This window comes from Budorcas taxicolor, chromosome 2 (assembly GCF_023091745.1).
Source record: "Budorcas taxicolor isolate Tak-1 chromosome 2, Takin1.1, whole genome shotgun sequence".
Classification (NCBI taxonomy): domain Eukaryota; kingdom Metazoa; phylum Chordata; class Mammalia; order Artiodactyla; family Bovidae; genus Budorcas; species Budorcas taxicolor.
The window spans coordinates 165,610,336-165,638,334 of NC_068911.1; the positions used below are offsets into that span (position 1 = coordinate 165,610,336).

The following is a 27,999-nucleotide window of genomic DNA, read 5'->3' on the forward strand; positions in this document are numbered from 1 at the left end:
GATGGCATCACTGACTCAATGAACGTGAACCTGAGTGAACTCCGGGAGTTGGTGATGGACAGGGAAGCCTGGCGTGCTGCAATTCATGGGGTTGCAAAGAGTCGGACACGACTGAGCGACTGAACTGAGGAAGACAGACAGTGGGGTATATAGTCTGTTTTAACTATTCAACTCTGCAGCGGTTTGCTAAAAGCAGACATAGGCGCCTGCAAATGGATGAACATAGTTGTGGACTAATAAAAACAGGCAGTTGGCCATACGCCAACCACTTCCCCATTAAGATATTCCCCCCAAACTGAAGTATGGTTACTGTTTGTCTTGATAATCAACCTTGAATCTTTTCTTTAACCTTGAATCTTTTAATCAGACACTAATCAGAAGTAAAAACAACACTCACAATAATAAGTAAAAACAACACAAATATCCATCAATGAATGAATGGATAAATAAAAGTAGAGTGATGGCTGCCTAGTACTGGGTGGACTAGAGGTGAACAGGAGGGATGACTACTGGGTATGGGGTTGATTTCGGGGGTAACTAATGGTAGTGATGGTTGCACAATTCTGTGACTATACTAAAATTTGCTGAATTGTACATGGGGGAAAAAAGAATCCCCAGGCTGTAACAAAACCATGTTTCAAAATCAAATCTCAATTTATAAATATTTTTAAAAGAGAAACTGTTCTTGCATAAAGTTAACTCTACATGTACTACTCGGTTGTTCTTAGTATGAACTATGCACAAACCACTAGGATAGATGCTGCAGAGGATGGGATAGTCACAGCTTATAACCTGACTACAGAGACAAAGAATGTATGCAACTGCACGAGTAGCCTGACAACAGTTGTGTGGTATCTTTCCCCCGACACCAATGGGGTGTCCAACAATTCAGTTCAATCCTGATGCTAACCACCTGGAGGCAAATCTGTGACCAAGGGCTCACGCCCACAAGACTTCAGAGGCCAGTGTCAAGCCCGGATAGCTCAGGCTACCAAAGCACTTTTGTCCCACTTGGCTGTAAATTTTCTCACAACCTTGCCCGCCACCCTCCGCCCCCATCTGGGCACAAGGGGCTATGTATAAATAGCAAGAGAGACTCCTACTACTCAGGAAATCTCAAGAGTACAAGCATTCCCTAAACATACCAACCACATTTTGGCAAATAGCCTTCTATCAAATAGTTACATATAATTAAACATAAGACCAGAAACCCAAATTTTAATATGAGGAAATTCTATCATGTTCTACAATCTGCTTTTTTTCAGCTTATCAGTGTATCATGAATAGCTTACAAAACTAGTATACTTCTTTTTGATACATAATATTCCCAAGTATGGATGCAGAACATGTGTTAATCTCATAGAACACAAACATTCCCATCTTACTTATTTTTGATTAATAGCATTATTCCATAGCAAAGTTCTGAATATCAAAATGTTTTTCCTCATGCTAAACCAAAATCTCACCTCTGGCACTTCTTCCTGGTTCTAGATCTACTCTGAGGCAAAAAAGGTTTATTTAGAATTAATTTTCATTTATTCCGCCACTGTCATTTAAAAGTCATGCAACTGTTTTTTAAACTGTAGTAAAAGACACAGTTTATCATCGTAACCATTTTTAACTGTACAGTTCAGTGGCATTAAGTCCATTCACATTGTATGTGCAAGTATCACCACCATCCATGTCCAGAAGGCAATCATTTCTTGGGTTGCAACATTATCAGACATTATAATTATTTTTATTAAATCCCAAGTGCTCTGAAAATTCAAAGCAGGGCAATCACCTTTAACCAAGGCATAAAAAGGCAGGGAATGTTTTTGAAATCTAGGCAAGTTTCATGGAGAAACAGTATTCTTAGACGCTGTGACACTGGGACAACCAGATAAGAGTAGGCAGTTGATACTGTGCAGGTAAGTCACATGGCGGGACTAAACTAACAGCTGCCAGCTGCACTGAAGTATACATAAACAGAATAATGCTAGGTTTCATTCATCTAAACACTTACCATTTGCCACACTTGCATGATATTGTCTTCTGATACAGAACAAATCACCCAAGGTTCGTTGGGATTCCAGGAGAAATCAGATATCTTGGCAGTGTGACCACCATGAATAAACTGAAAGAGGGAGGAAAACAGAGATGAAAAGCAGACAGAGGACAATAATTCATCAACTATTTCAGTTGTGCTCAATATCTGTAACATACCAACAACTCTGGTGGCCCATCTTCTGCATCTTCTGGGGATTGTTCCTCTCCAATTTTACTAGCACAAAAAAGTTTTAAAGTTAAATTTACCTTGAGTAATTCTGGAAAGTGTAAGAAAAGAACTTCACAAAGAGTAATTTAACAAGACGTACCTTAAATCCCAGACATTCAGTCTACGATCAGTACCACTGGAAGCCAAAATAGTCTCATTGTGAGGCGACCACTGAACCTGTATGTGAGAAAAAAATCTATCAATTAGAAAACTGAGGAGCGGGGAGTTTCCTGGTGGTCCACTGCTTAAAAATCCACCCTACAATGTAGGAGACAAATGTTTGATCCCTGATCAAGGAACTAAGATCCCACACACTGCAGGGCAACAAAAACCCACAAGCCACACCTAGAGAAGCCTGTGCAATGCAACAAAAGATCCCTGCAATGACGACCTGACGCAGCCGAAACAGGTAAATGCCAAACGTCATCCAACACTGACCTAAGAACTAAAGTACAGCTCACCCACACAATCTACCCAAGTACTTTCAGTGTTACACACAGTACCTTTGCATTCAGTTTTTAACATAATGTAACAAATATTTCTTAAACTGAGTCAGAGGGCTCTGCATATTAAGAAAGAAGCTTAATTAAATTGATTAGGCAGAAAATTTGGGAGTCAGTACTTTAGGACTGAACTGTGAAATTAAAATGGATATGGCAAGTTACCAAGAAATGGAAATAAGAGAAGAGACACAGGTCAGGCATAAGGTTGATTAAAAACACTAGGAGCATTAGTTTCTCTTACCTGGAATATTTCATCCTTATGTGATTCAAAGGAATGCAACTTAAGTTTCAGATTTCTCAGATCCCACAGGGCAACAGTCTATGTACAGAAAGGAAAGCAAGAGTAATCAATAAAAATTTTTTTAATGAGAAAATCCACAACTAAAAGATCTCTGTGCATTCTAAAGAAGCCAGAGAAATCACCCTTTGTCTTTTTGTAAAAATAAATCACACTAACCTTGTCAGCTGATCCTGTGGCAAGAATGAACTCACTATAAGGATTGAAAGAAAGGCAGTTCACTTCAGCAGTGTGAGCATCAACTGAGTGGCTTGGTTTGGAAGTATTGTTTGAACGAGTATCCCAGCTTTAGTGAAAGAAAAAAAAACAGGGGGAGGGGGAAAGCTTAAAATGGATAATCAAATATTATACAACTTAGATAATATATTGAGAAAAAGATGGATTCAACTCACATCATGAGTTTCTGATCATCAGCAACCGACCCAAAGAGGGACTCATGGAGCAGATGCCAGGAGACATCCTCTACTACTGCCGTGTGCCCTGTGAAGATGGTCTTCGCATCCACAACTTTCCCTTCCTTTGGAACAGCACTTATGTCCCATAGGCAGATGGTCTTAAATGAGAAAAATGAGCTATTATATAAAAGAAAGAGTCTCACTTCCTCATACACCCCAGAGGAAAACGTTGATACAACTAGCCCAGATGTGCTTCACACTGGGAAGGATACGCACGTGGTCATCTGAAGCACTCAGTAAGTGCCCACTGAGATTTGGGTTCCAAGAAAGCCCATAGCCTTCCTTCTGATGTCCACGGAGACGCAAGTCTGGGTTGCACTCTCCAGAAGGGTCTACAAAGTAACAGACAGATCAAGACTATCCAGTCCACTGCCTGGTTGGACCTACTTAGCATAATGGAATTTTTATCAAGAGGTCTAAAGCTCTTACTTTTTATGAGAAATACAGACTATGACCAAATACATAATATTTAAAAGCGTCACATTCTGTTCTATGTAAAAAAGCAATTTCTTTTTCCAGATGTAGGCAAGAAGGATGAAGGAGTAGTACACATATCAACATAATTCACAAGATGTTAAGATACACAAAGAATAAGTTAGCAATTAAAACTGAGAGAAGCAATGTATTCCTGTAGTGATATATCATTTGCTTTGAATAGAAGAGAGAAGATACCTGGTTTAGAAGGATGTTTTGTATAGTCAAAAACAAGAACATCACTGGATGGAGTCTTTGTTGCAATGATGCAAGGGTTCTGGGGCATATAGCGTGCCCTGTTTACCTCTCCTTCATGGTTGATCTTGATTTCTATTTCAATTTTTCCACTAACCGAGCCAAAACCTCCAAATTCTGTAAATAAGATAGTAATTGCAAATGAGGACAAAGCAAGAAGGACTCTATGTCACTCCAAGTTTGACACAGGCAAGGCTTTCAATGAATGAACTGGGGTAATACTAGAAGCAGTATCAGTATTTATTAGCAACACAAAGTGCACACTCCTTACTCCAACTATTTCTCACCCTGGCTCTACAGAGTGGGGAGGAATCACCTCCAAATACTTCACATGGGAAAAAGAGGAGCTCAGACGACCTGCATTAATTTGCTCATGGTGACATGGCTATAGCAGAACCTAAAATGAATTCCCATTTTTCTGATCCCTTTTGGCTATGATACTCTTTCAGCTATGACTAAAATGATTTCGGTAATTATATACCCAATAAGTATTATATCACTATCTAAAAGTAAGAAACACTATTGACTCCACTTCAAAGATTCTAAGTGGCTTTCAAGCCTCACTTTGTAAAAAAACAAAACTACGCTCAATAAATAAAATCTTAAGTTACTATTTTAATGAATATCAAATACATACACAGTGTGCTAGGTACTAAAGAGTCCCTCCCTCCTGAGGGACTCTCTCTAGTCCCTTTCAATCTCTAGTTTGGGCTAACGTTTCTGAAACACTGACACCTTTGCTCGTATTAGCGAGGAAAAACAGAGCCACAACAGCTGGTTCAATTTTCCTGACCCTTCACTTACACTTGCCAACCAGAGTCCTTGGCTGAAATAAACTACGTAGGCAAGAACTAGACAAAAACATATTTTATTCACATTTGACTGCTTGCACTTACAGAGTTCTCCCAAGTACCATTAGAAAATGTTTAAGAATATAATTTGTCATTATATAAATCTTGGTAAAGGTGGCTCAATGGTAAAGAATCCACCTGCCAATGCAGGAGACACAGGTTTGATAAGTTGGGTAATATGGTCAGCAGATAACATTCAACCTCAAAATAATTTATACACTGCAAAGCAGTGGTTCAAACAAGCTAACAGCCTAAAAACAGTTCAAAACAGATTCTCAAAGAGGAGGGAAAGAAAAACATTAAACCAATCTCCCTCCAGAATTCTAGACCACAAATATCTATAATGCAAAAAGAAGGCATGATTAGGATATGTGATCTCAAAGAACTTTTAGTCCAAATACAGGGAGATAAGCACACAATTTATCAGCTATATACTACTAGGGCTTTCCTGGTGCCTCAGTGGTAAAGAATCTGCCTGCCAATGCAGGAGACATAGGTTCGATCCCTGGGTAGGGAAGATCCCCCAAAGAAGAAAATGGCAACCCACTCCAGTATTCTTGCCAGGGAAATCCCATGGATGGAGAATACTGGTGGGCTACAGTCCATGGGCTTGCAAAAGAGTCAAGATAAGACTTAGCAACTGAACAACAACAACATACTACTAACCAGAGGCACCCTCTCCCCCGGTACCTGCGGTTAAAGTACAACAGAACTTGGATTCAATCCCTGGTCCAGGAAGATTCCACACGCCACAGAGCAACAACTACTGAAGCCTGCATGCTCCAGGGCCTGCAAGCTACAACTAATGCGCCCCTGTGGTGCAACTACTGAAGCCCATGCACCTAGAGCCTGTGCTCTGACACGAGAAAGCAGCCCCCACTCTGCAACTGACAAAGCCCGCAGACAGCAATAAAGAACCAGTGCAGCCAAAAATAAACAAACGCGTAACGATATCAGTGTGTACGTGTTAAAAAAAAAATCAGCTTAGAGGATTCACAACTGAGATTTATGAAGGTGAGGATTTATCTATTTAACAAATAATCAGAGACTGACCAAATTTAAGGTGAGAGCAAAAACACCAAATCTGATGTAGGGAAGAAAGACTGAGGTATCAATGTACAGTACAGTGAATGACTATCAAGGTTTAACTACATTACTATTTTGTTTGCTTCCCTCGTAAAATACTATTTAAAAAGACTGAAACATAACAATATGCTTAAACTGTGTAGCCTGATGAGTTTTTACATATGCATACATCAGGGGAGTTACCACCCAGATAAAAACATGGAACAGCTCTAGCCCTCTCATCCTCACACGACACTTCTGTATCCCTCCCAACTAATACTGCTGGACAAACTAGATAACCAGCATTCTAATTTCTACCACTTTGCCATTTTTTTAGTCCATAAACATTTTGAAACTAAGAATAAGTTGCAACATCTTTAGTCAAATATTCTAATTATTTCACCATGACTTAATACTAGTTTATTACATATAGCTGAAGTAGAAGACTAAATATAACTCAAAAACAAACATTCCCCCTCAAAACCAATTCCCCAATAAGTTGCTAAAAATAAACTCGATATTTCAAGATCTTGGTAACAGAGTCTGAAGTAAAATTTCAAACCTAATCTATTTTCAGGGCTTCAAATGTGATCACAGCTGGGCTGAATGTAATACAAATACATAAATTCTTTTAAATGTCAGAACAAGCCTAAGTCAATTTTCTGTTCTTTCATCTTGAAAGTTCAATGATTTTTTGAAGCTATCTGTCACCAAGTACCTCAGATCAAATGGGGTTAAGCAAACGGTAATCAATTTAATAGTTCGATCTCAGAGTTTAGGACACTTCATCTGAGAGCAAGGAGGGACTAGAAATCTATGTAACAACCACTTAAGAAGCTTTAACAGACACTGGTATGCATCTACTTCCGCCATTGTTGAGACCATATGGAAAGAGCACCTGCTCCCCTTTAAGCTCCAAGCTTGTCCAGCCATCTGAGTGATTTGAAGGAAGAAGGAGAGGGAAAAGGAAGAGAAAAGGAAGGTATGTAACTTTAGGGGAAGTTACCCAGTTTTCTTGTGAGGATTAAATAGGGGGATGTATGTAGTCATACAATCCTATCATATATATTACTTCTATTTTCATAGTTTCTCTAGTGTTAAGTATTAGGGGGATAAAGGTATCATCAGAAAAGCAAATCGGCAAAAGCAAATTGGTTTGATGCCACTCAAAAAACAAAATAGATAATCAACAAGGATTTAGAACTTCCAGATGTACAAGCTAGGTTTGGAAAAGGCAGAGGAACCAGAGATCAAATTGGCAACATTTGTTGGATCATAGAGAAAGCAAGAAAATTTCAGAAAACCATCTAATTCTCTGCTTCACTGACTACACTAAAGGCTTTGACTGTGTGGCACAACAAACTGGAAAATTCTTAAAGAGATGGGAATACCAGACCACCTTATCTGTCTGAGAAAGCTGTATGCAGGTCAAGAAGCAACAGTTAGAACCAGTCATGGAACGACAGACTGATTTCAAATTGGGGAAGAAGTACGTCAAGGCTGTATACAGTCACCCTTCTTATTTAACTTATATGCAGAGTTCATCACGTGAAATGCCTGGCTAGATGAATCACAAGCTGGAATCAAGATTGTGGGAGAAATATTAACAACTTCAGATATGAAGATGCTGGGAAAGACTGAAGGCAAACGGAGAAGGGGGCTGCAGAGGATGAGATAGTTAGAGAGCATCACTGACTCAATGGACATGAGTTTGAGCAAACTCCAGGAGATAGTGAAGCCTGGTGTGCTGCAGTCCAAGGGCATGCAAAGAGTGGGACAGACTTATCGATTAAACAACAACAACATAAGGAATTATACCCAATGTTGTGGTAGCCTTAATGAAATATGGGAAAAACAAAAACGAAACACCCAATGAATCATTATGTCGAACATCTGAAACACAACACTGTAAATCATCTATTTTTAATTTTAATGGTCAAAACAGAGAAGTACCAGAAAACAGATAACTATTTTAAAACCTTGGAGTGATAAAGGCCTTTCAAAGAATGACAAAATCTGAAGGACACCAAAGGAAAGGTGGATAATTAAAACTTCACAGCTTCTAAAGTAAATAGGGGACTCAGTGGTAAAGAACACAACTAAATAGCTGTGGCTCAGTGGTCAAGAATCCGCCTGCCAATGCAGGAGACATGGGTTCCAGCCTTGATCTGAGAAGATCCCACATGCTGCGAAGCAACTAGGCCCATGTGCCACAACTAGTGAGCCTGTGGTCTAGAGCCCAGGAGCCACAGCCACTGAAGCCCAGGCACCCCAGAGCCTGTGCTCCGCAATAAGAGAAACCACTGCGATGAGAAGCCAGTGCACCACAAGGAGGCCCTACTGCTGTAACTAGAGAAAAGCCTGCCCAGCAGCAAGGATCCAGCAGTCATAAATTTAAACAGATTATAAAATAAACAGGGGAAAAATTATCTATAACCTGTTAGTTAGGGATAACTTACATTACATATATAGTTAACCCAAAAGAAAAAATGAGGAAAACACATAAATAGGCAGTTCAAGAGACAGACAAAAGATAAATATTTTAAAATAAGTCCAACATCACAAATAACTTAAAAAGCAAGTTAGGGAATCCCTGGAGGTCCAGTGGTCAAGACTCTGTACTTTTGCTGTCAAGGGTGCTGATGCAATTCCTGGTGGGGGAACTAAGATTCTGTAAGCCCCGTGAAGCAGCCATTAAAAACCAAATGACACAAACACCAAAACCAAGAAAGAAAACACCCCTCCAACAACAACAAAGTAAAATGAGAGCGCAGCATTCAATGTTGGTTAAAGCATGCAGAAACAGACATCCATGTATCTGCTACTAGTGAAATTGAGTCTTTTCTGGAGGGCAACTTAGCAGTACCAATACACTTGAAAATGTCCTTGCGAATTAATCAACATTCAATTTAGGTAATTGTTCTACAGCAAAAGTATGCAAGATATATGCACAAAGACTGTTTTTGAAGTCAAAAGATTGGAAACCACTTAAATGTTAATTGAGGGATGGTTAACTACAGCATAGTATAAGCCATCAAAAGGAGGCACATTCCCATATGCTAACAAAAAAGATGGCTGGGATACATGAGGCTGGGAAGTATATTTTATCTTATATTCCCAGTACAAAGAAAAACTGCCTAGCCTAAGTACTTAACGTTATCTGTTGAGTGAGTGATCCAATAATTGGGATAAATCATTCAGAAAACTATCAATTTAACAGCGATCCATAAAGGACAGATTTATGTGGTGAGGGGTTCACACAGTTGCTTCCATTTTTTTTTGTCTGCACTATGTGGGCTTGTGACATCTTATTTCCCAGACCAGGGATCAAACAGCACATCCCCCACTCCCCACTAAAAGCAGGAAGTCCTAACCACTGGACCACCAGGGAAAGCCCTGCTTCAATTTTTAAAGATGATTTATTACATTACCAATCAGAATATTTGCTTTATGCCTAAATAACTAAAAATTCTATTTAAAGACAGTTTGTCTTAATAAAAAGAAAACAAGCTCAGGGAGGCTGAAAGATTTATCCTCAAACTACACAGCTAGTGAGCAGCACAACAGGGTCCTAAGCCCTAGTCTTCTGATTCTTTCTTTCCAACAACAAAAAAAATTTGCTATTTTTGGCTGTGCGGCATATGGGATCTTAGTTATCCAACCAGGGATTGAACCTATGCCCCTTGCAATTTAAGCAGAGACCCCTCCATCACTACTAATGCCTACCCAGAGAATACTGCTGCAGTAACCATATCCTATAGTTCACACACACAGGTCAGTGACGCAAAATCATGTTTGCTGGCTCTTATCCTAAGAACTTATTTTGCATTCTGCTAAGCTAAATACGGAATGATCAAAAGAATAACTGCACATTACAATCTTGGCAAATAACTGGAAACCAAAATAACTTAGATAAAGGAATGGACTCCATTAATCAGGAGAAATCTAAGATAAGAAAACATTACAGATTCATTTTCTGGGGCCACAAATCTCAATACTGAAAGTCTATCTTCTACCTTTGGTAGTAATTTGAGTTCAAGGACAATAAAGGAAACCCACTCATTTCTATCTCTTCTGAAAGGGAAAAAAATAATTCATAAATAGTTAAGCCCTAAGGTTACCACCTAAAATTAGGATATAATTAAACACTCATTTAATTTTTATATACTATACAGCAAATACCATAGTTAAGTCCTTTCTATCACTTAAACCTGGAAAGGGTAATTTAAGCCAACGCTTTTCAATCTTTTTTCCCCCCATTATTGCCCTATAAGATATTCTGACACCTTAATGAAATTCTAATACCACAGATAACCTGTGTATTTGTTTATGCATGCTATGTATATCTATGCTTCAAACAGTTCAAAGAATAAGACTGTTTTCACATATACCCCACTCTGAGAATCAATTTTCAATTCCCCAGGGGCAGTATCTTCCATGTTGAGAATGCAAGCATGCATGGCAATAATATACGGTGGATTTTAGCTTCTTGAAATTTGCCTACCACCAAATTTAGTTGAAGAAAGTTTATAGAAGTAGTACAGAACCAAGTACATGTTACCTGTCTTCTGATATCTAATATCTATACTGAAAATCAGGCTTTCCAAAGCTTAATATCTTATTCTTAACTTGAGAGGCTACTTTATCAAACTGTACACACTTTTTTATGATAATTCAGAGACACAAAAATATAACCAAACTAAATATCATTCCTTCCTTCACCTTAATTAGGACTCCTACCTCCTTTTTCACTGTCGTAGTGTGAAGCATCAAACTGAGCATCATCGTTAGGGAGCTGCACGCTGGCTATCACAAGGTGGTTTTGTTCATCCGACGTGTGTGTCCCCAGGACAAGTCGATGAATACTGAAATCTTTCCCTTCTGGTCTGTAATAGCAACATATGGTCAATATTCAGTTTAGTAAACTAAGAGAGACCACAAAGTCAGTGACATACACGTATGTACAAGACATTATTACAAACAGGTTTTGAGAGAAAGAAGTCATTAAGAGCCATATTTCCTTACTTTCAACATATCTTCCATAGAGCTGAGGGCAGGTACCACACACCACTTAATTTCATAATTATTTCTTAACTTGGCCAAATATTTACAATTACTTTTGAGGAAAAAGTCCGACAGAATAAAATAAAAATTAATTATTCATCCTTTACAAGGAGGTGGAGAGAAAAAAACCAATTGTTGGGTATATGAACACTCCTGGTTACTTCATTAAAACAGAAAGGGACTGACATCAGGTAAGCTAATGTCTCAAAATGAGATAAAACCCAGAAGAGGAGGACAAGAGCTTTGAAAAACAGTATTCCAAGGGAGGTAAGCAAAGATGAAGGTTATTAACACTATGAAGTAATATTCTAATTTAAAGATGGTTTGGGAAAACTGACTTCCTTGGTGGCTCAGACAGTTAAGAATCTGCCTGCAATGCAGGAGACCTGGGTTCAATCACTGAGTCAGGAAGATCAACTGGAGAAGGGAATGGCTACCCACTCCAGTATTCTTGCCTGGAGAATTCCACGGACAGAGGAGTCTGGCAGGCCATAGCCCGTGGGGTGGTCTAAGATTAACTAAGTAAGTAACAGAACTAGGACTGAAATCTAAATCTGACTTTAAATGTGGGAAAACAGTGGGAGAGTAGGTCAAAAAGCAGACTGAAATCACACTCTAGGGTACTGAATGTTTGCTTAAGGTATTCTGAACTCTACTAAAAGGAACAAAGAACCATGGAACATTTATAAGGGATGTACCATAATGTGAGTTGTGTCAGAAGGATTAATTCAGCGTAAAGCATAAAGCAGAGGTTCTTCAAGTGTGGTATGGGGAACAAAAGCATCAACATTATCTGGAAACTCCTACATGCAAATTCTCGAATCCACTATAGACATACTCAATGAGAAACTTAGGGGGGATGATTTATGGTGCTTAACAATCTGTTCTACAGGGAATTTCCTGGTAGTCCAGTGGTTAGGACTCAATGCTTTCTCAATTCCTGGCTGGTGAACTAAGATTCTGCAAGCTTCATGGCATGGCCAGTGTAAACAACAACAACAAAAAAAAGTTTTCCGATTCCTTCAGCTCATTATGATGCCTGTTAGAAGTCCGAGAACCCCCGTTTAGATGGGAAAGATGCTACACAAGAATCCATCAGGGCTTATAAACAGACTGTCAAATCAAGAAAGGGCTGGGGGGGGCGGGAACAGACCTAAGAAATGTCAAACCAAAGTCAACTATGATAAGGAGAAATAGAAACAACAGAAAAAAGCTAGGTTGGTATCGCCATAGAAAAAATATACTTAGTTTGGAATACATAATGTTGGGGAAGCTAATAAGATACTCCAGAGAAGACACCAATAACAACAGGCAAGTGGAAATTCAAGTAGAGCTCAGAAGCTGGGTTTAGAGATAACCAGCAACAATTCCTCTGCACAGTTTCAGATACCCTATGTGGAAATAGAAGACGAAATATAAGAGGGCTGCCAACATAAAGTTGGGCTACTTGTATTTACAAAGTTAAACAACTAAAGGAAGTGCGGAGTGAAGAATAATATTACAAAACTACAACTGTATCATTCTAAGAAACAGAATATAAATAAACACCAAAACACAGACACACATTAAACAGATATTAGGGAGAGTTGTTGTTAAGTAATCCCATCCTAAAAAAATAAGTAACACTGTTGTTATACAAGTACAATACCTAAATCAAGGAAGGGTATTTGGACCAATGTCTAATCCTGCAGAAAGGCTTATTCATTTACATCTGTAAAGCAGAAAGCTACTAAGAGCAAAGCACAGATTTCAGCCTTGGGTTTTTCAGTCTGTTTTCCAAGCCTAGCTAATCACATTACATGGAAAGCTTGTCCAGAATAATTTAGTAAGGACGGGGTGGCCAATATTTGGGACCCTTTGGTCCAATATAATTTAGCACCTGACTATAGTAAATCTAGAATTACTACTCAAACTATTTTTAAGTATCCTGCCACAAGTTCCTAAGTGGTCTGAACTACTGACAACTCCTAACAGAAATGACTTCTCTTACGCTGAACTCAAATAATTCTGATAATCAACTGAATATGGGAACTCCTAATTCACATACTTAGGACAACAAGGGAGGTTCAAAAGGGAAGGGAGGTAAGTATACTTATTGCTACTTCATCTGATGTATGGCAGAAATTAATACTGTAAAGCAATTATCCTCTAATTAAAAAGAAATTAATTTAAAAAATTCTTAGAACAGATTCCCCCCCTTTTAAATGTCAACGGGAGGTTAGCAGGCTCATATTGTTATTAACAATATTTGCATAAATTGTCAGTTATTTTTTGAGCAGAAACAAAGTCAAACAACCACAATTCACAAATATCCTAACTTCCAAAGTCCTGAATTTTGAAGAAATGTACTTACTCAACACACATGTAATTTTTACAGGTTGTTCTGAGTGGCAGGTTATCATGTCACAATCATCTTTGTATTAACCAGATAGTACAAATGACTGTGAGATTCAACATTTTTTTGTTGAAAGAACTGCATTCACCATAATCACTTTTTGGAAGCTGACACATTTTACATTACTGTTTGGTCTACTACAGTTATAATACGCCTATTCACTTCAGTTATCAGAAAAAGAAGACATCAACATGTTTTCACTTATCAGGTAAATTGCAAAGTAGTTTCACATTTTGTCTTTTTTGGCCTAGAAAAAAAATGTTCCCAATAGGTTCTGATCACGTGTCCGCTCCGGGTGACTGCAGAGAGGAAAACAAGGATAATCAATGTGAGAAATCTACACTGAGAACACAACAAAATAACATTCAACGGATTCTTATCACCTGGTTACATCTGGAAGCCACTGTGCAGTTAGGCTAGGCCACTCCAGAGCATGGGTCATCACCAAATCGTAAAGAAAAGGGGTGTTCTTTTTCCATATTTTGTATTCTTCGTTGATCACACGTTCTTCTACTGCGTCATCAAAGGCTGCTAAAAAATAAAAAAACAAATTAAGTTAGCGACCACAAATGGAAACCGAGTAAACACTTCCAAAGCCACCGGCACTCCTAAATCCCGATTCTGAAATGGAGATCTGTCTAAATCTCCTCGAGGCACAGCCACCAACGCCGCTCTCCGGCCTCGCGGGGCTTTAACTGCTGGGCTCATCGCTGCCAAATGCCGTTAGCCGCTCGGGCGACGGCGTCGGGAGGAGCACAGAACCGGCGGGGAGGCCGGAGCACCGACCCTTGCGGGTAGCAAGCACTGCAGGGAGGACCCGAAGAGAGGCGAGCAGACCGACAGGGCGTGTGGAGAAGGACCAAACACCCGCCGGGGAACCAAACGCCTGCCTCAAGCCGCTGCGCCGGGGCCTCTGCTCTGGAGGAGCTGGCGCGCCGTTAACCCGCCCCGCGGGGCGATTCTCCTCACGCCTGCGATGGCGGGGACGACACTCAGCTGAGTCTGGCCTGTCCTCACTGTTAGGCCGTTTCGAGGCCGCTACGCAACCCCGGCACCCCCCACTCTCCTGGGGCCGCCCCGGAACCCTCACCTTCCTTGTCGGCCATGGCGGGTAGGCAAGCCGGCGGGGATCCCGGGGTTGAGCGTTGCGGGAGGGGCGGGGAGCCTGCGGGCGCTCGCTCTGCGCGCGCGGCCTCTATTGTTTCCTGCCGCCCCTGCGTGAGGGATGACTCGCGCACCTTCGCGCCAACACCGGCCAATCGGAGTGCGCCGAGCGGCGAGGTGGGCGGGGAAGTCGCGTTCGCAACCTATCCAGACGCGTAGAGTCTCTTGCCGCGGGGCCGAGGCGCGCGCTCCGCCCCTGCCCCCACACGGCCCCGAGCCGACTTCCTTCGCTAGCGCGCGCGCGGGTTGGTGAGAGTGAGCCGCCCGAGGTCACGTGAGAGGCTTAGGCCGCACGCTCCTGGGGGGGCAGCCATTTTCTTGAAGAGTGTTCAGCTAGCGACCCCTTGAAAGTAGGGCTTTGAATGAGAAATCTAGGATGTTTTGGGGTCTAGTTGGCCACTCTAGGGGTAAACTGGCAGGAAAGGCCTTTATTTCACCTCGAGGTATCTAATTCAAGTGTTGTCCTATTCCTAGATCCTCCAATATATTTGTTCCCTTACTTCTTAGGACTATTGATGAAGCACGTCCAGAAAATGGGTCCTTGGGCTTTTAAAGAACTCCAAGCGGCGAGACCTAGAACGGAAGTCTTAAGGATTAAGGTTTAGGGGATTAAGTCCTCGAGGATGGTGTCCTAGCCCTTTAAGGGTATCTGTCTAGGGGCGGAGTCTTGGGCGGATGTTGAAAGTCCGGGCTGAAGTCCGGCTGATGAAGGGCGGAAGTTGAGTTTGGGTCCAAACCCGCAATCATGGCGCAGGAAGGGGAAGATGTAAGAGATTACAATTTGACTGAGGAGCAGAAGGCGATCAAGGCCAAGTATCCTCCAGTCAGTCGGAAGTACGAGTGTGAGTAGGTGGCTCACTTCTCTCCTTGCGGGAGGGCTCTGGCTTCCTCTTCCACTTTGCGCCATAGGGTGGTTCAGGCATTCCCGTTTTCGCCCTGTGTGAATGCTCTTCTGAACTAATCCCGGGAAAGCTGAAACGCTGAAGAATAAAGACACCTGGTCTGAGAGTCGGGAAACCTGGGCTCCCCCATATACAATATCTTGAACTCTCCCTGTATATGCTAGTCACATTTATCTTATGGGAATTTTTGTTGTTTATTTGCTGAGTCCTGTCAGATTCTGCTACCTCAGGGACCGCTGTTCGCCAGCCCCCTCCCCCGCCCCATCTCCTGGAATTTGTTCAAATTTATGTCCATTCAGTCGGTGATGCTATGGAACAATCTAATCCTTTGACCTCCTGCCCCGATTTCCTTTTGCCTTCAATTTTCCCATCATCAGTGAAAGTCGCTCAGTCGTGTCGGACTGTTGGAACCCCATGGATTATATAGTCCATGAAGTTCTCCTGGCCAGAATACTGGAGTGGGTAGCCTTTCACTTCTCCAGGAAATCTTCAGAACCCAAGGATGGAACCCAGGTCTCCCTCAATGCAGGTGGATTCTTTACCAGCTGAGCCAGCAGGAAGCATCAGGGTGTTTTTCAGTGGGTTGGCTGTTTGCACCAAGTGGCCAAAGTATTGGAACTTCAGCTTCCAACTGTAGTCCTTCCAATGAATATTCAGGGTTAATGTCGTTTAGAATTGACTGGTTTGATCTCCTTGCAGGCCAAGGGACTCCCAAGACCTGTTCCAGCACCACAATTCAAAAGCATCAATTGTCCCGCGCTCAGCCTTTATGGTCCAGCGCTCACATCAGTCCGTGTGTGTGCATAGTCGCTCAGTCCTGTCGACCCTTTGCAACCCCATGGACTGTGGCCCACCGCGCTCCTCTGTCCATGGGGATTCTCCAGGCAAGAATTCTGGACTGGGTTGCCATGCCCTCCTCCAGGGGATCTTCCCATCCCAGATCGAACCCAGGTCTCCCACATTGCAGGCGGGTTCTTTACCGTCTGAGCCAGCAGGGAAGTCCCACATCCATACAAGACTGCTGGAAAAGCTATAGCTTTGTCTACACAGACCTTTGAGGGAGTTTTACTGGTGTATTCATTGTGAAGAGAGCCATGTTTTCAAGTGTTTTGTGTAACCACCCCCATCCCCATCTATCTCCAACAGTCCTGTAGTTAGAATGTGGCTAGGGTGGAGGATAAGAAAGTTATAAGTAGAGGACTACTAATGTCTTACTTGTATCCTGTGTTAGTAAAAGGACCTGGTTTGCCATTTGTAGCTTAGTGACTTTAGGCAAATCACATAACCTCTTTTTGCATTCTGTTCCTTCCTGTGAGGGCAAAATGAGATAATAATAAATGTGAAAATATAGTGCAGATTCTAAAGTTAGTCTATATAAACGTTAAATTGTTAGCCCTAAAGGTGGATGTGGTTTGGGAGCACAAATTTGGCTCTTATTTGCCCTCTAAAGTTCTTTAATTAATTTCACATTGTTCTCTGTATGCTGGTGTTTAGTTGCTAAGTCCTGTCCAACTTTTTTGACCCCATGGACTAGAGCCCATCAGGCTCCTTTGTCCATGGGTTTCCCAAGGGAAAATACTGGAGTGGGTTGACATTTCCTTCTCCAGGGGATCTTCCCAGCCCAGGTCTTGGAAAACCGTCTCCTGCTTGGCAGGCAGATTCTCTTGTTATCACTGAGCCACCTGGGAAAGTCCTTTCTATAGAGTACAACTGTTTATCATAGCATACTAGGCTGTGTACTTTCTAGACCCTGCATGTCTCCCTAGCTCATTTTTCTCTTCAACCAATTCAGTCACTCACTCAGTTCCAACTCTGCAGCCTCATGGACTGCAGCACACCAGGCTTCCCTGTCCATCACCAGCTCCCAGAACTTGCTCAAACTCATGTCAATCAAGTTGGTAATGCCATCCAACCATCTCATCCTCTGTCATCCCCTTCTCCTCCTGCCTTCAATCTTTCCTAGCATCAGGATCTTTTCAAATGAGTCAGTTTAGTCAAAGTATTGGAGTTTCAGCATCAGCCCTTCCAATGAACATTCAGGACTGATTTCCTTTAGGATTGACTGGTTGGATCTTCTTGCAGTCCAAGGGACTCTCAAGAGTCTTCTCCAACACCACAGTTCAAAAGCATCAATTCTTCGATGCTCAGCTTTCTTTATAGTTTAACTCACATCCATATATGACCACTGGAAAAACCATAGCCTTTGCTAGACGGACCTTTGTTGGCAAAGTAATGTCTCTGCTTTTTAATAAGCTGTCTAGGTTTGTCATAGCTTTTCTTTCAAGGAGCAAGTGTCTTTTAATTTCGTGGCTGTAGTCACCATCTGCAGTAATTTTGGAGCCCAAGAAAATAAAGTCTGTCATTGTTTCCACTGTTTCCCCATCTAGTTGCCATGAAGAGATGGGATAGGGTGCTGTGATCTCTGTTTTTTGAATGTTGAGTTTTAAGCCAACTTTTTCACTCTTTCACTTTCCTCAAGAGGCTCTTTAGTTCCTCTTCTCTTTCTGCCATAGGGTGGTGTCTGAGGTTATTGATATTTCTCCCAGCAATCTTAATTCCAGCTTGTGCTTCATCCAGCCTGGCATTTCTCATGATGTACTCTGCATATAAGTTAAATAAGCAGGGTGACAGTGTATAGCCTTGAAGTACTCCTCTCCCAATTTTGAACCAGTCTGTTGTTCCATGTCTGATTCTAACCATTGCTTCTTGACCTCCATACAGATTTCTCAGGAGGCAGGTAAGGTGGTCTGGTATTCCCATCATTTTTCTCTTTTGATTCAGAATTCAAAAAGTATGACAGGTATGCAGTGAAAAGTCAGCTCTAATCCCGGGCCCCTTGGTCTTGCTTTCTAGATCAGCCAGTCATAACATTTTCATATGTGTACATGCAAAAATGTACTTTAATTTACTCAGTTTCTAGTTGGTGGACATTTACATTTGTACTCGTTTGCTATTAGAAGTAATGCAGCAGTGAATACCCGTACATCCATTGTTTGGCACGTGTGCATCTGTAGAATAAATTTCCAAAAGTTACATTACTTTGGTAAAGGGTATCTGCGTTTTATCAGTATTTTTAAAAATTGGAGTATAGTTGATGTACTGTGTGTGCTTTGCTCAGTTGCTGAATCATGTTCGATTCTGTAACACCATGGAATGCAGCCCACTAGGCTCCTCTGTCCATGGGATTCTCCAGGCAAGAATACTGGAGTGGGTTACCATTTCCTCCTCCAGGGGACCTTCCTGACCCAGGGATCAAACCCACATTTCTTGGGTCTCCTGCACTGGCAGATGGATTCTTTACCAGTGTACCAGGTGGAAAGCCCCTAGGTGATGTACAGTGTTGGTTAATTTCTGCTGTACAGTCAAGTGATTCAGTTATATATACTCTTTTTGATACCTGCATTTTAAACTTCAGTAATTATTGCGAACTCACTGTCTGTTGAAGTGTCACCAATTTATACTCACACTAGCATTGTATGAGTGTGCCTCTTTCCTCACACCCTGTGATTTCATTTACCATAGTTTACTTTTGTTTGTTTTAGAGTTTTGTATAAATGGAATCACATAGTACTCATTCTTTTATATCCGGCGTCTTCACTGAGTATCACTGATAAATGTTAGACATTAAAGTGGTGAGTGGACTTTATTCAGTAATTATGGAGAGCAGGGGAAAGAGCTGAGATCCCTTTGGATTTGTGCAGAGGAGATTGGACTTTTTAAAAGAAGAATGAGAGATGGGGGAGAGCAAGGGTTTCAGTAGAGACTAGAAATGAAAAGTTACAAAAGCGTGGTCAGTGTAAATGTCATTGGAGCAGCAGTGTTTGCTAGCTGGCAGTTACCAAGTTAGAATTCTCTCCCACGGAGCCTGGAAGTTCTTCCTGATGATTACATTTCAGAGGAATGGGAGAGACACTTCTGAGTTGTAAGAGATAAGTATCACAGTCGTAAGCCCTTTTTAGTGAATGCTCTGAGAAAGGGAGGTCAAGGACCTATTGTCAGGGGTTGTCTCGGAACAAACGATAAATTCTCCTACAGTGTATAGCTTTCTCAGGCAGGCATTGTAACGGTGGGGCCATGATGATCCTAGGTACACAGGCTTAAGCTGCTGGAAACCACGCTAAAGTTGGTCAGGTCTCTTAGTGCGGGGGGTTTGGATGGAGATATGTGTGTGAGAGTTCTGCAGCTTTCACTTGATGTTTTTGAGACTCTTGTTAATGCAATATCACTAATTCATGCTGTTTTATTGCTGAGCAGTGTGGCATAGTAATCCTCAGTTTATTTATTCATTCTCTTCACAAACATTGGGTTTTTAATTTGGAGGAGTAAAGTTGCTGTGAACATTCTGCCATGTCCTTTTGTGGCCACATGCTTTCATTTCTCTAGCATTAAAATGTGTTGCTTTCCTTTAACTTGTTTGTCATCTCTGCTGGTCATTGACCCCATTAGTGTCTAAAATGTACTGAGGCCTCAGTAGTATTTTGAGTAAATCAGAGGTGAGCTTAAACCCTGAGTGTTACCAGAAGAAGATGTGTTATGATGTAAAGGGCACTAAACTGGGAGTCAGAAAATCTCAGTTCTAGTCCTAACTCTCATCAGCAGTATGGTCCTAAACAAGTTATACAGTCTCTCAGAATTTCAGGTTTCTTCTTGTAATTGGAGGATTTCTGTTACATGATCTCTGAGGTTTCATTCTAGCTTGAGTATCCTATGATCTTAAGTAGGAGGAACAGATGGGAGTCAGGGTTAAGAGTGAAGAATAGGCTCTGAAATATTAAACAACAGATCCACAGATTACACAGCTGCAGTTGTTGCTTCCCGGTGTTGCTGTGAGACTATCAGGAAAAAGCTTGTGATACATACTGTGGAGTTTACTTTTTAAAACTATTTAACTGACCAAGGATATCATGAGGATTCCTTCAAATGCAAGAAATTAACAAATATAAAAGTTGACTCTTGTTAAAAATAAAAGCCTGTTTTGTCTGGGATTTGGCTAGCTGTTCATGAAAAGGTGAGACCGGGAAATCTGGAATTTTATATCTTTGATGAAGTAGTTTCTAGAATTTTGGCCATTCATGAACAGAGGAGCCTGGCAGGCTACAGTTTATGGGGTTGCAGAGTCAGACTAAAATCATGGCATCTGGTCCCATCACTTCATGGGAAATAGATGGGGAAACAATGGAAACAATAGCTGACTTTATTTTTTGGGGCTCCAAAATCACTGGAGATGGTGATTGCAGCCATGAAATTAAAAGACACTTGCTCCTTGGAAGGAAAGTTATGACCAACCTAGACAGCATATTAAAAGGCAGAGACATTATTTTGCCAACAAAGGTCCATCTAGTCAAGGCTATGGTTTTTCCTGTGGTCATGTATGGATGTGAGAGTTGAACTATAAAGAGGGCTGAGCACCGAAGAATTGATGCTTTTGAGCTGTGGTGCTGGAGAAGACTCTTGAGAGTCCCTTGGACTGCAAGGAGATGCAACCAGTCCATCCTAAAGGAGATCAGTCCTGGGTTTTCATTGGAAGGACTGATGCTGAAGCTGAAGCTCCAATACTTTGGCCACCTGATGCGAAGAGCTGACTCATTTGAAAAGACCCTGATGCTGAGAAAGATTGAGGGCAGGAGGAGAAGGGGATGACAGAGGATGAGATAGTTGGATGGTATCACCGACTCAATGGACATGGGTTCGAGTAAACTCCGGGAGCTGGTGATAGACAGGGAGGCCTGGCGTGCTGCGGTTCATGGGGTCGCAAAGAATTGGACAAGACTGAGCGACTGAACTGAACTGAAAGAGTCAGACATGACTGAGGACTAACACACACACAAGTAGATATTAGGAAAGATATTGATTTGTTTTGTTGGGGAATGTAACTAATAGCAGGAAAGGCATTTGTTTATTGAAAAACGATGATGTATTAGTGAAGTAGGAAATGGCAACCCACTCCAGTATTCTTGCCTGGAAAGTTCCATGGACAGAGGAGCCTGGTGGGCTACAGTCCATGGGATTGCAGAGTCTGACATGACTGGGCACACACACACAAAAAGTGTGTGTACTGTAGTACATACTTTTGAGATCACCTAGAAGACCATGGCCTTGCTGCCTTCTAGAAACTATCATTCATTTATTTATTTAGTTAGTTTTTAGGTTTTTTGGCCTCGCTGCAGGGCATGTGTGATCTTAGTTCCTCAACCAGAGATTGAACCTGTGTGTGGAGGCCTAATAACTACTGGACTGCCAGGGAATTCTCATCATTCATTTAAATATAAATCTTGGCTTTAAAAGAAATAACCCTGTATCATCAATATGCTAATGTTATATAACTATTCTGTTACTTAATATTAGTTCATTCATTTAATATTAATTGAATAGTAACTATAAATGCTTAGAAATTTTTATTTATTTATTTATTTTTTAGAAGAAATTTTTAAAAATAAACCTTAACAATGACAACTTTTGTGTAAATTGTTAGTGAAAGGTAGATGGTCAACCTACATTTTCTTGTTCTTCAAGAATGATGTTCTTAATAATAATCTAGAGTCATTTTCTTGTGATTTGCAAGTCAAGTCTAGTTACTTATTATTGTTTTCTCCTCTCTCCCTCAGATTTGGATCATACAGCCGATGTCCAGTGAGTAGAGCTGGAGTTTATGCCTTTGAAATCATGTGCTTAACACAGGAAGACTAATCTTTTAATCTTGCAGTCCCTAGTTTTAATTTTTCTCCTCTGTTTTGGTTTCTTTAGAACATGAAAATGATGGTTCAAAAGCACCTGGTTTCAGTGTCATTAAATTGATTGAGGCCTTTGCTTTTGCATTTACAGTGTTGATTTTACTTTGACTTTGCTGTCGAGTTTTCTGTCTTGCAGTGAATCATATTACACAAGGCACGAATGCCTTTCTTTAGGTTACATGCTTGGGGAGACACTCTGGAGGAAGCTTTTGAACAATGTGCAATGGCCATGTTTGGTTACATGACAGATACTGGGACTGTGGAGCCCCTGCAAACAATAGAAGTAGAAACCCAAGGTAATCAATTTGTTCACAAGGAAGAAATTGTTATACAAGTGTTCAGATGCTGTATAATTTCAGTATACACTTACAGGAGGTACAACAAAGTTGATTATGAGCTTGTTCTTTCAAGGAGCCTAAGAAATTTATTGCACTGTAAAATTCAAACAGGTTTTCAGAGATGAGAATTATTAAACACCATTCTTTATGGTTCTTTCTGACCCTGTGTAGGCGATGACTTACAGTCTCTTCTGTTTCACTTTCTGGATGAGTGGCTTTATAAATTCAGTGCTGATGAATTCTTCATACCCCGGGTAAGCAAGTTTTTCTTTTTTACTGAACAAATGGATTTTGAGTCCATATTTTAGAATAAAACTAGTGATTTAAAACAGAACATTCTATTTAAAATAGAATATATGATGTAAAATGAAACCATTCAGATATGTAAGATGATGACGTGCAGAAATTATGGTGACCATAGGCTCTAGGTTAACTACAGTTTGCCTGTGTATGTGCATCTTGCATTTAGATGTCATACACTTGCCACTCACTGTGTCTTGAGTCAGAAGAATGCACATACTCTCTTCTCTGTCGGCATGTTTTATGTCTCTCAAGTTTGAGCTTTTTAAATGTTCGTCCATACGTTCCTTTTGTCCCATTTGATATTTAGCAGGTCTGCTATGTTGTTATTGTTGTTTAATTTTCAGTGGTGTTTGACTTTTTTCTTGAAAAAGTAGCCTACCAGGCTCTTCTGTCCATGGGATTTCCCAGGCAAGAGTACTGGAGTGGGTTGCCATTTCCTTTTTCAGGGGATCTTCCTGACCCAGGGATCAAACCTGTCTCCTGCATTGCAGGCTGTTCTTTACCCCTGAGCCACTGGTGCTTTTAGGGAATTCCCTGGCGGTCCGCTGGTTAGGACTCTCACTGCTGATGGCCCCCTAGCTGGGGAACTGAGATCCTGCAAGCTGTGCAGTACAGCCAGAAAAAAAATAAAATGGTGCTTTTGGTTTCCTTAATGTGAAAAGGGAAAAGCCAAATGGAGGTTACTTTTTGCCATCAGCCTCCAGAAGGGAACACCTCTGCAACCGTATTGTTTCTAACACACCTGGCCTTCCTTGCTCCATAATTCCTCCATTTACTCCCTTACCAGCTCCACTACATATATTCTTCTAACTGGGTCATTTGTCCTACAGAGTTCAAGAGCCTATAATATTATATAAAAATAGGCAGAAAGTTTTATCACCTCTAAATCCATAAAGCTGAAAAAACCCCAGAATGATTGAAATCCTACCTAGGTCATCCTCCACTATGTATCTTACAGAAAAATTCTCATGACTTATAAATTGTACATTTTCAAGAATACCTCCCTTGAATGGGTAAGAAAAAGCCTTATTTTCTTAAAATACATAGTTTGTTGTTAACATTTTAATTTTCTTTGCTTCAGAGAAGTTGTATGCTATTATCTTGGAAAAGTGATAACCTTGACATGTTTTAATAGCTGGTCTATTATGAACTTCTATTAAAATTAAAAGAAAACTTTTTTCTTCTTTAGGAAGTCAAAGTACTTAATATCGACCAAAGAAATTTCAAAATACGGTCAATTGGGTAAGTTTTGAAAACCTTTTAAGTTACAGGTCATGTAAAATGTTAACTTACAGTCTTCAGTGTACTCAGTGAGCAGGAAGACAAATAGAAACATTAAATCAGGAGACCAGTTGCATCCCTGTAGGGCTTTGCAGGTTAAGCTTGGTGAGCCACCTAAGAGCAAGGGTTCACCTCAGCTTTGGAGGACCAGAAACTTGTCAGGACACATGTGATTTGGATTGGTAAACAGAATTCCCAATTTGTTGATTTTCAAGACACAAAAAATATATCATTGATGGATGGTGCAGATATTTGCATACAACCTCGCTTGGTGATGAGAAATGCTGATGTAGCCTTTCTTATAGATCCTCACACCTAGACTCCATTCAAACCAGTTCCTTCTATTAACAACTTATACTTTTCCTTCCTGAGTTTGCAAACACTTGATTAGGGCACTTTGATTGGATTTAGTGTTTTCCAAGTTTCTTCAGTCATCTAATGATCTTTTAGGTTACTTTTATATAAAACTTATCTTTTCCATTTTATGTTGAATTGTTTACATTTCTTTTGTAAAGTGAGATCTTTTATTATCTCCTACTCCTTTTTTTTTAAATGAATAAGTAAACAGAGTTGTCCAAGGGTAATTAACTAATAAATAGTTGAACAGAGTTTTAAAACTATGCTCTTTCTGATACTGCTACTGCTTTTACTACTGTGAACTTCAGCTACTTTAGTGTTGAAGGGAGAGAGGATACTCATCTCAAGTTCTAGGAGACTGAGTACCCTTCTAGGGCCTACCAGGTACATACCATGGCCATTTTTTGAAAAGTCATAAAATACAAACTTAAGTTCAGATCATATTATGGAATCTTGTATTTTGCCTTTATGGTGCTCAGACCTGCTTTCTCCAATGGAAGATATTATTTAATCAGTTCTATAGCCCTGAGTACAGTGAAAATTTTGAAATGCTCCTCTATTATGAACCAGTATTCATTAAACAATGTTATTGAGAGTCTACCTATGTACACTGTACTATGACATGATCAACCTTGTTGAAAAGGATATCGTACAAGTTCAGTAGCTATATCTGCTGACCATCAAACTGAAATTGATGGCTCCCTTCTCCCTTCATCCATTTAGGCTTTCTAGTGTCTTATGCGTGTGTGCTCAGTTGTGTCCGATTCTCTGTGATCCCATGGTCTGCAGCCTGCCAGGCTCCTCTATCCATGGAATTTTCCTTGTAAAATTACTGGGATGGGTTGCCATTTTATCCTCCAGGGATCTTCCTGACCCAGGGATCGAATCCACATCTCCTGTATCACCTGCATTGGCAGCCGGTTTCTTTAACACTGAGCCACCTGGGAAGTCTGTATCTTAACCACATTTATAAGGCTTATCTTAAAACGTAGAAAGAGAGAATAAATGTTAAATCCTGGAAATCTTAATCATGTTTTACTCTTTCTTCTCAAGGTGGGGAGAAGAATTCTCATTGTCCAAGCACCCTCAGGTATGTTTTAAAATCCAGCCATTAAAAATATTTTATTTGACCTTACTGTGAAAAAGTCAGTATATGTTACAGTTAACTTACTAGTTCTCATAAGTTGGTATAAACTCCTAAATTTTTCCCAGACTAATATGACCTGTCTGGACATGTTATGTTAAAACCCTGGAATTTCTGATTTGGAACATTAGGAGTCTGCCTTGGGCTATAGGGTCAGGTTTGTTACAGAGTGTTTTGGGGCTGAAGAGTCCCTTTCCCTTTTTGAGCTTTCATATCTTTCCCTGTAATGAAGATGTTGGATTGGATGTTCTCTAAACATCCAGTGTTTTGGATACTAGAAAGCCTAAGAAAAGGTGTTCTCTTTTGTGCTTCTCCAGATTCAGTATTTGCCAGTGTATCTGGCTTCACTGTGTACTAGTCAAATCTGTCCGAATAGGGGTAGGCTGTTTTTTCCTAATGTTTTGTGCTTTGTGGACTGATAACGATAGAAGAGCAACTATTCTACTCATATATAGCACTAAACTGCCATGGACAACACCTAAATGAATGAATGTGAATGTGTTCCAGTAAAGTGTTTTTTTTTCACTCCCCTCCCCCGACTACCATTTAGAAATATAAAAGCTATTCTTACAATTGGGGCTTACATTTATGTGTGGAGCTGTACAAAAATAGGTGGGAGGCCAATTTGACCTTTAATTTGTAGTTTGCTGACCCCTGTGTTTAGGCCAAGAAGACTTAAATTCATTGGAGCTGACTGAGAAATCCTGTAGTAGCTTCCAGCAGCTGCAGCAGCATTTCTTCAGTGTAATAAAATGAAGCTTCGTGAGAGAGCCTCGGGGCAGAGAAACTTAAGGACAGAAACCAGTAGAGGTGGAGCATGTGGACTGAAAACAAGATATTTTTATAATATAAATTACAGTAGCATTTTCTTTTGAATGTATTATGTTTGAGATGCCTATTAGATGTCTAAATAGAGATATTGGATAACAGTAGGCATTTGTCTGTAGGATGGCTGCTATATAGAGAAGGGAATAGGCTGAGTTCCCAGGGCCCAGGCTAGACAGTACAGAAGAGGAAGCCTTAAGAAGGAGCCCTGACCCAAACAATAAAAAAGCTTTGTGTTTTTGGAGTCAACCCATTTGGTAAATGTAAAGGCTGGTGCCCAGAGGGGTCAGACAGCTTCTGGTCCAGGTGCAAACAAGCCAGGACTATAGTATGCTCCATCTCCTAAGTCAAGTCAGTGCTTTTTCTTGTGCACATTTGTCTCTCATTTTTACTGGTTCAGTGGATAATACTAATTTGATAACTGATTGTTTCATATGAGTGTTTTAGAGTAACATTAAAAGTTTGACTTTCTGCCAATTGTTACTAGAGTTAATGGTTCTGATTTCAATGTCTTTTTTTTTAACCCCAACTTTAGGGAACTGAAGTCAAAGCAATAACGTACTCAGCAATGCAGGTCTATAATGAAGAGAAGCCAGAAGTTTTTGTGATCATTGACATTTAAGATAACAAAAAAAAGAGAGAGAGAGATTCCTATGAAGAACTGTTTTTTTCTCTTCCTTTTGACAAGATACCATGATATAAACTCTACATGGAGAATTTATATATGGAGTTTTGCAGAACAGAAATTTTTGACTTAAAGTGTGACTTTCAGAAATGAAAAATCAAGGTACAACCTTGGTCTTTGTTACCCAAATAATCAAATTTTAAATAATTCTCTTAAGTGGCAAGCATGGCTTCTCCTTCATTAATTCCCCTTTGTAGCAGCAGGTGCCTTACACCTTTCCAATGGAATGCACAAGTCCTCCAGCCTGGTCCCAAGGACGATCATTGATGTAAGAGCAGCCTGAGAGACTCTGAAGCCCGTGTACTCTTACTGAATGCACCTTGGAGCAAATGTAATTTGAGAAATCCTACAACCAGTATTTTGCTTTTTTTCCAAAGTAGTTAACACATATATTTTCTATATGTACATTAAAAGAGGTTGTGTTTTGGATTGCTATGGGACAGAGCCCAATCCTGTACTCCAGTTGGTTTTCTTAGATGAAATAATTATATTTGAACAATTGGAAGGCTTTTCTAGAAACAGTCCTGATTTACTTTCAGTTTTTTTTTAGCACTGATATACTGACACTTTTTCCCGTAACATAAAACCTGATGCATATACAAATGGGCCCTTCTTTCTAACATACAATTTTATATTAAAGCCAGTATATTTA

At 40.4% G+C, this 27,999-nt stretch overlaps 2 protein-coding genes across 2 annotated transcripts in view; one reads left to right on the top strand and one right to left on the bottom strand.

The window, feature by feature from the left end:
* The window catches only part of RBBP4 (RB binding protein 4, chromatin remodeling factor), a 16,716-nt gene extending 1,881 nt beyond the window's left edge, over window positions 1–14,835 (bottom strand). The window contains exons 1-11 of the mRNA XM_052635636.1: window positions 14,708–14,835; window positions 14,001–14,148; window positions 10,899–11,044; window positions 4,186–4,359; window positions 3,730–3,845; window positions 3,451–3,611; window positions 3,218–3,344; window positions 3,002–3,079; window positions 2,358–2,434; window positions 2,206–2,263; window positions 2,006–2,116 (exon numbers count right to left, since the gene is read on the bottom strand). Coding sequence (XP_052491596.1) covers window positions 2,006–2,116; window positions 2,206–2,263; window positions 2,358–2,434; window positions 3,002–3,079; window positions 3,218–3,344; window positions 3,451–3,611; window positions 3,730–3,845; window positions 4,186–4,359; window positions 10,899–11,044; window positions 14,001–14,148; window positions 14,708–14,723 — 1,212 coding nt within the window. The 5' untranslated portion in view covers window positions 14,724–14,835. The remainder of the gene's footprint in view (window positions 1–2,005; window positions 2,117–2,205; window positions 2,264–2,357; window positions 2,435–3,001; window positions 3,080–3,217; window positions 3,345–3,450; window positions 3,612–3,729; window positions 3,846–4,185; window positions 4,360–10,898; window positions 11,045–14,000; window positions 14,149–14,707) is intronic.
* A 666-nt stretch (window positions 14,836–15,501) lies between these two features.
* ZBTB8OS (zinc finger and BTB domain containing 8 opposite strand) lies at window positions 15,502–27,998 on the top strand. The gene is made up of 7 exons (XM_052661469.1): window positions 15,502–15,623; window positions 22,289–22,313; window positions 22,589–22,710; window positions 22,924–23,006; window positions 24,245–24,297; window positions 25,747–25,783; window positions 27,198–27,998. Exons 1-7 carry the CDS (start codon window positions 15,527–15,529, stop codon window positions 27,282–27,284), a joined length of 504 nt encoding a protein of 167 aa, XP_052517429.1. The 5' UTR covers window positions 15,502–15,526; the 3' UTR covers window positions 27,285–27,998.
* The last annotated feature ends 1 nt before the right edge of the window (window position 27,999 follows it).